At 40.6% G+C, this 8,678-nt stretch overlaps 1 protein-coding gene across 2 annotated transcripts in view; it reads right to left on the bottom strand.

The window, feature by feature from the left end:
- The window catches only part of PRMT9 (protein arginine methyltransferase 9), a 39,775-nt gene continuing 31,097 nt past the window's right edge, over window positions 1-8,678 (bottom strand). For both annotated transcript variants that reach the window (XM_075543718.1, XM_075543717.1), the window contains exons 11-13: window positions 3,826-3,979; window positions 694-816; window positions 1-445 (exon numbers count right to left, since the gene is read on the bottom strand). In XM_075543718.1, the coding sequence (XP_075399833.1) occupies window positions 203-445; window positions 694-816; window positions 3,826-3,979 (520 nt within the window). In that variant the 3' untranslated portion in view covers window positions 1-202. The remainder of the gene's footprint in view (window positions 446-693; window positions 817-3,825; window positions 3,980-8,678) is intronic.

Raw genomic sequence — 8,678 nt, 5'->3', positions numbered from 1 at the left:
ATCAGATAAATTAATAAAGGCTCCTGATTTGAAAATAATTATTGTCTAAAACGTATTCTTACAGCAATATTTTATTTTCATTTAGGGTCTTTTAAGTTTTAATGTCAATTTTTTAAAAAAACTTTTGTAATTACAAAGGATTAAATTTTCATACCCCATCTTATGATTACAAGGTCAGGAGAATTTTCACTTGCTGCTTTTCCTAAACAGATTGTCCTGGCACAGCTAGTCCCTGCTTCACGGTAATGCTGACGTTACTTTTGTGGTGCTGGACGTTGAGGACAAGCTCCTCGCCCACTTCCACCTGGATGGGGTTCTCTAAAACCACCGCAGCCTGCTTCCAGTGGGAGGTTTCACTTGATGTATCCAGCCTAATTTCTTCATCGAGGTACATATGATACCAAAATGGAATTGCAGTCACTTTCCCAGATTTACAAATGTGTACCTGTGAAAATTAAGAAATCATGAAAACGTGCATAACCAAGTCTTCATTTTAGTCAATTTCACATAGATTTCCGAAAAATATACACTTATTCAAATCAATGTCAACCAATATTACTATTTATTCAAGCCCTCCCCCTTTCCCCCAGGAAATACGATTTAATCTTCAAAGAAATTGGCTAAATGATTTATATTATTAGTATAAGAAATCAATCTGGATATAACAAAATTAACCACTTTGCACATTCTTACCTTTACTTCTCTGCTGGCGGTGTTTAAATATGGAGTCATTAAATCTAGTCTTAACAGTTCCACAGGCTGGCTTAAAGGAGTACAGGGCACTGAAGCTAGGTCCAGAAATACACGTACCGGTACCTAGAGGAAATCAGAACTTTTCATCTGTACTCACTCTAAGGCTTACTCAAGCACCTACTTGGTTCAGTATTATACAGGGCTTTTTATATCTATTATCCCTTTAATTCCCACATTAACCTCAAAGCATAAGGACTCATTCATCCAGTTAAAGGTAGAACAAACAACAAAGTTTGGGCAAGTTTAAGCATTTGCTCAGATGTGGAGAATGAACTAAGCAAAGAGTACAATGTTATTTATTGAATTTTTAAGAAAGGAGGCTAAATTAATCCAAGCATCATTACAGATGTAACTTGGGAAAGCAAGCTTATTTCTGGAAGGTAGTGGTTAACAGCCTTGACTACCTGAGGAGCTCTGAAAAAGCCCAGTGCTCAGGCACCAATCCGGAATAAGTCCCCAAGTACAGAAGGAAGATAAAAGGAAACCAGAAAGCTCTAGGAAGCAAAGCTGTGGAGATAGAAGTATAAACACAGGTGTGCCTTTATGTAAATATATTAATCCATAAAAATCGAGAGATTGGCCTGTGTTCATATTTTTATATGGTGATACGTTGAGGTAGTGGATGGACTTTGCATGTATGCTCAAGCCCTTCCCCACTTTTTTCTGGCATTCTGTGATGTTCACCCTTCCAACTCAAAGACAAAGCAGGTGCATAAGCAAATGTGAAGAAAGCTGATGGTGCCCAGCTATCAAAAGCTACAGCGTCTGGCTTGAGATAAACAAGTGGCCATCTAGCATCAGAGAAGCAACAAAGCCCACACAGAGGTGTAGAAGGAATCAGGTAACAGGCACCAGAAGACCCCAAAATAAAAGTATATTGTTGAGAATAAGAGGGGGTCAGAGCAGAGACCCCAAACCCATCTGTAGACAATAGGGCATCCCCCCTCACAGAAGGGGCACAGGAAGGGATGAGTCAACCAGGATGCAGTATAGCACCAATGAAACAATATTCCTCTGGGGTTTTTTTTGTAGTTAGTTCAAAGATTGTTTGTTGGCCTTTAGGAGTGTTCTCCAGTCCAGACTGTTGGGGCACCACGCCCTGGCCCCAAAGTCCACCCTCAGCATTCCCTGGGGACCTAGCCGCCCTATTCCCTTGCTGTTCCGCTCTTCTGGTTCTTTGAGGCTTCCTCAACCCCCACTATCTTGATCCCAGTCCTGCCTTTCAGTTTTGACTAGACTGGAGCATGTGCAATAGGAGAGAAATAAGAGTTCACAATACAGAGAATCCAGGTCAGAAAAACCCCTCAGGAACAGAAATGGGAGTAGCGATGCAAGGAGGATAGGAGGGAGGTGGGGGCAAAAGGGTGGGAAGGGGAAACCAATCACAATGATCGACGCATAATCATCACCACCCAGGGGGATGAGCAACAGAAACATGGGTGAAGGGAGATAGTGGTCGGGGTAAGAATGAAAATTTATAATTTATCAAGGGATCACAAGGTTGGAAGGCGTAGGAAGGGTGGGAAAAAAGAGCTGATACCAAGGGCTCAAATACAAAGTAAATGTTTAGAAAAATGATGGCAACATATATACAAAAATGCTTGATATAATTGATGTATGGAATGTTATGAGACAACAACAAAATGATTTTTAAGTCCCCAAATATTGTCAAAAAATAACCACTGCAATGGGACTCCATCAATTTGAGGACCAATAGAAATGTTCTATTAATAACTTTTAGCCTTCTCAAGTGCTAACTTTCATGATCAAATAGGTTACCTATATATTCAATCTCACCACTTGAAGGCATTACTCACTTGAATACATCCAACCTCTACCCATTAAAAATCAAATTGACCCCACCACCAGCTCCATGACTTCTTATGCCTTTTATTCCTATTAAATATCAGGCACTGGAAGAAGCTCTAGACTCCGATACATCACCCCTCTGGACCTGCACAAAAATCCTTACACAGCTCCACGCACCCCTCAAGTTGTCACCACAGGATTCATTTCTCTGCCTTGCCTGTCACCTTGCCAATTTCTTCTCTGTTCCCAACCTCTTTGAGCTCTCGAAAGCTCAGTGTTCAGCCCTCTTGTTTCTACAGGCCTTCAAGATGGATTCGTCCAGTCGGTGGCTTTACATTACCAACTACAGTTAACCCTTCAATAACACGGCAGGAGCACCAACCCTTTGCAGTTGGAAACCCACAGAGAACCTAAGGATTCTCAATTTAATAACCCTACTATGGATTGGAAGCTTTACCAAAAACAAACTACTCAGTTAACACATATTTTGTTTATAAAGTATGAACACCACATAAAAGCTGCATCTTCAATACCAGATAAGAAGGTACGTCACAAAAAGGTGCAAAGTTTTCATGCTTCCTGCCTTAACTGCAGTGATGGTAGCATGAATTCCCTTTTCTTTATAACAAGAGGAACCATATCTAACAATTCAGCTTTTTCTCATAATGTCACATGACGTTGCTTCTTGAGAGCACTTCTAGCATCACTAAACAGAACTTCATACGGTCCCCTGGCATGATTCAAGCTCGACGATGCTGTGCTATGAACTATGCAAACCATTAGAGAGCCCTGTTTATCGTGACACACAATGTACTGAGAAATGAACTGGTGATTAGCATCACATAGCACTTTTAAAACAAATGCATGTAAAGGGGCCTGCACAGTTTAAAACTGTTGTTCAAGGGTTAACTGTACATGCTACTGACTGCCTAATGTATACACCAAATTCACCCCTACCTCATTACACAACCTGATCTTCCTGTTGCTTTCCTCTTGAGTTCATGGTTAAAAACAAACAACAACAACAAAAACTACATGGTAACTCTCTTTCCAGGTTAGACAAGAAAAAGAGATATGCCCCATATATCCAAAAGATGTGACAAAATTTCTCATATATTCTAACCCTTAGGAGGGTGTTACTACAATTCCTTTGCTCTAGAAAACTGATTATCATCCTAATCCACCTAACACAGTGACTGGACAGAACAAAAGAAAAGGTAGACATGCATGACGTCCACTGGCTGAACTTTTCTAGACACTTACTTGAAACTGGTTAATGAAAGGCGCTATATTTACTCCAAGGGTACGTTCTTTTCCTTGGACGGCAGTCTCTTCTACCAGTACCTGTGATTCCACAAGTAGCCCCAACATCACCACATACTGAGGGAAGATTTTGCCTCCAGATTGTAGCAAACACCTAAAAAAAGAAAAATATTTTAAGAATATTTGACTGCCTACATTTTATAAATGCAAATAACTAAGAGTCACAATGAACTAGGGAGCTACAGATTGTATGCAAACCATCTAATGAACTCTGAGTAAATTCCGAATGGGAAACCACAGCAAATTACTTTTCAAGACAAGCAGAAAGTGATTGCTGATGTTTTTCAGAAGAATAACTAAACCACTGGATTAAATATAAGCCTTCAGAAACAGGTTTTGGATGCTAAAAGAACATTTATACAGTCTTAATCTATCACCCTCCACAGGACTCACTCATTACAAGTGGACAAGAATCCAAGGAGGAGCAGCAAGCCAAAAACAGTTACCAGATAGCTCAAGATAGGTTGTTACTTGTCCTGTACCACACAGAGGGAAGGCAGTGCTGAATGTGCTTAATCAATGTGACTGACTATCCAGTTGAACTCAAGATTACTAGTGGTTGAACGAAATAGGAAATATAGGTACAAAAAGCTAAATGTGAAAGCTTAGGATTGAATAAAGAACACCCACCTATGAACCACAAACCAATATGCTATATATACCTGTTAGTCTGGGTTGTCTACAGAAACAAATTCATACACATTCATGTGTATAAAAAGAGTTATATATACAAGAGCAACTGAATAACTGAATATTGAGGAAACATCCCAGCCCAGTCCAGATCAAGTCCATAAGTCCGATATAAGCACATATGTCTGTCACCAATCTATAAATTTCAGGCTTACAAAGCACATGCAAAGCCACTGATGCAGGAAGATCACAGGCCGTGGGTGGATCTTGTGGATCCAGTGGTAGTGGAAACATCTCAGCACTGGCAGGGATCTCCATGTGGCTCCTCAAGCTCCAGAGCTCTGGCTCTTTCAGGGCAGGCCCATGTGTCTTGTCAGCAGAAGACGAGGCAGAGTCTGTTTGTATCTGGCCCACAGTGAGCAATTTATCTCTGTGGCACCTCCAGATGAGGTCGTCCAGCAGCAACCTGATTGACAGGCTAGACTCCACCCCTTTGCAAGTTGACACCAGATTATGTAACTACCACAGACCACCCCTTGTCAACCTGACACTTTTACACAACTCTTTAGCCATAAATAATTTTTCACAAAATAATAAAATCATTATCTGTACATAACAGTATGAAACTAAAATGTGTGCAACTCAATTATGTGCCAAGGGCATTTAAACAATATTCTATAAGTGAACAGTATTCTATACTTAACAATTGCAGTTAAGTGAACACCTACACCTTAATCCTATGAATACATTCCCCCATCTATGAAAGCTTGTAAGCCAGCCACTTCATTCCTTTAAATACCCCAGTTGGGGTATCTTTTAATATCTATATTCCCCACTTATATCAATCCAGTGTTCTGAAGAGACAATCATTCTTTGATGGGAAGAATCTTCACTCCAGTTGGAACATTGTGAGTCTGCATCCATAAAAAACAGTAAATCTATACCATATTAAATGAAGGGGGAAGTGCAGAGTGGAGACCCAAGGCCCAAGTGTCGGCCAATGGAGATCCCCTCATAGAGGGGTTTAGGAGAGGAGATGGGTTAATTAGGGTGCGAGGTAGTACCGATGAAGAACACAGCTTTCCCCCAGATCCTGGATGCTTCCCCCCCCCAACTACCATGATCCGAATTCTACCTTGCAGGGCTGGATAGGGCAGAGGCTGTACACTGGTACATTCGAGGGCTGGAGACACAGGGAATCCAGGGTGGATGATACCTTCAGGACCAGGGGTGTGAGGGGCGAGGCTGGGAGAGTGGAGGGTGAGTGGGTTGGAAAGGGGGAACTGATTACAAGGATCCACATGTGACCTCTTCCCTGGGAGAGGGACAGCAGAGAAGGGGGGGGGGGGAGACTCCGGATAGGGCAAGATATGACAAAATAACGATGTATAAATTACCAAGGGCACATGAGGGAGCGGGGAGAGGGGAGGGAGGGGGAAAAAAAAAAGAGGACCTGATGCAAGGGGCTTAAGTGGAGAGCAAATACTTTGAGAATGATTGGGGCAGGGAATGTATGGATGTACTTTATACAATTGATGTATGTATATGTATGGATTGTGATAAGAGTTGTATGAGTCCCTAGTAAAATGTAAAAAAAGAAAAGAGGAGAAAAAAATGATTAGGGCAAAGAATGTACAAATGTGCTTTATACAATTGATGTATGTATATGTATGGACTGTGATAAGAGTTGTATGAGCCCCTAATAAATTGTTAAAAAAAAAAAAAAGAAAATTATTAGGGCAAAGAATGTACAGATGTGCTTTATACAATTGATGTATTTTTATGTATAGATTGTGATAAGAGTTGTATGATGCCCTAATAAAGTGTTAAAAAGAAACAAACAGTAAACCAGGTCAGGCCACCCATAGTCAGCAGCAATATGCACCAGTTCACAGACTCAAAAATATCTTCATCTTGTCAGATTCTAGTCAACTCATTGTAGGTTGCCTCACTTAACCTCACCAGGGTGCCCATTGGCTGCCTTGCCTTTAGACCATGGGCCCCAACAGAAATTTCTCTATAACCCTAGCCCCCTGAGCTAGGTCATGAACTCAGACCAGTCAACAGCTCTAATCTTCTCCTTTAGTCCCTGTGAACCAGGTTCATGGGTGTCAGTGGCCAGATTCAGTCCATATCTTTATTGCTGCATTTCTCCCACGTCCATTCAACAGTGGACCTAGGTGGTCACCTAGCAAGCATTTCTGCTTGCCCACCGGCTCCCTTTAACGTTCAGTCCTAGTTAGGAGTTTTCTTCATGGTTCCAATTTTTTTCCATCTTCTGACAAAAACCGTTAGTTCAAAATTCTAAACCCCAAAGAGTTCCTTTTTTTCTTTTCCCCCTTCATTCTGTCCACAGACCCCTAGGCATATCTCTTCACCTTTTAATGTCCTGAGCACTCAAGACACTGGGTGGGGCTTAGCTTTTTGGAACCTTCTTTACAAGTGTATCCTAAACCTACTTAAAGATAAAATTTTAATGGATCAAGGCAAGTGGACTTACAAGCTTTCTATTTCATACTTCCCAATAATCATTTCTATCAATCATTATATCAACAATAATAAGCAGAAGAAATCCATATAAACAAAGTAGAATCAGATACTAAACTCAATTCTTAAAAGAGTCAAATTCAATCCTTATTTGGCTTATCTTAATTCTTTTTTTTTATAGATTATGGAGTATTTATTTCTTTTTTTTTTTAATTTTTTTTTATTTTAACAATTTATTGGGGCTGATACAATTCTTTTCACAGTTCATACATATACATACATCAATTGTATAAAGCACATCTGTACAGTCTTTGCCCTAATCATTTTTTTCTCTTTTCTTCTTTTACATTTTATTAGGGACTCAAACAACTCTTACCACAATCCATACATATACATACATCAATTGTACAAAGCACATCCATACATTCCCTGCCCCAATCATTCTCAAGGCATTTGCTCTCCACTTAAGCCCCTTGCATCAGGTCCTCTTTTTTTTTTCCCCTCCCTCCCCATTCCCCCCTCCCTCATATGCCCTTGGTAATTTATACATCGTTATTTTGTCATATCTTGCCCTATCTGGAGTCTCCCTTCCCCCCTTCTCTGCTGTCCCTCTCCCAGGGAAGAGGTCACATGTGGATCCTTGTAATCAGTTCCCCCTTTCCAACCCACTCACCCTCCACTCTCCCAGCATCGTCCCTCACACCCTTGGTCCTGAAGGTATCATCCACCCTGGATTCCCTGTACCTCCAACCCTCATATGTACCAGTGTACAGCCTCTGTCCTATCCAGCCCTGCAAGGTAGAATTCGGATCATGGTAGTTGGGGGGAGGAAGCATCCAGGATCTGGGGGAAAGCTATGTTCTTCATCGATACTACCTCACACCCTAATTAACCCATCTCCTTTCCTAAACCCCTCTATGAGGGGATCTCCATTGGCCGACACTTGGGCCTTGGGTCTCCATTCTGCACTTCCCCCTTCATTTAATATGATATATATATATATATACATATATACACATACATATATACATATACACATATATACACATACATACACACACATGTCTTTTTTTTTTTTGCATGATGTCTTATCTTAATTCTTACCTAAACTACTCCACTGATACAAAGTATGGCTTAGACCTTTGGCTGCATTGCCTCAAGCCAGGGCCAGGCGTTCTGTCAGCCATTTGACCTTCAGTCAGCAGTGTTCACTAAGCAGCGTGGGCTCTGAGAAATTCAAAGTTGATTTGAATTTCTCGGGGATGGACAACAGAAAAGTGGGTGAAGGGATACGTTAGACAGTATAAGCATGACAAAAGAATTTATAAATTATCAAGTGTTCATGAGGGAGGGAAAAAATGAGGAGCTAATACTAAGGGCTCAAGTAGAAAGCAAATGTTTTGAGAATGATGATGGCAACAAATGTACAAATGTGCTTGACACAATGGATGGATGGATTGTGATGAGTTCACAAGCCCCCAATAAGATGATTTGAAAAAGAAGAAAATGAATAGTAAACCTAAAATATAATTAACACAAAATACTTATTTCTTGGTCTTGCCAAATGTGTATTTTTTTCTCAACAGATGTTCCAGTTATTTTATTTCAACTTGACCCTGTGTGATAGTGTAGGTGTGGAATCCACCTACCAATGAGCTAACACAGCCTGATGATGC

This window comes from Tenrec ecaudatus, chromosome 3 (genome assembly GCF_050624435.1).
Source record: "Tenrec ecaudatus isolate mTenEca1 chromosome 3, mTenEca1.hap1, whole genome shotgun sequence".
Classification (NCBI taxonomy): Eukaryota; Metazoa; Chordata; class Mammalia; order Afrosoricida; family Tenrecidae; genus Tenrec; species Tenrec ecaudatus.
This window is presented reverse-complemented; position numbering and strand designations above follow the sequence as displayed.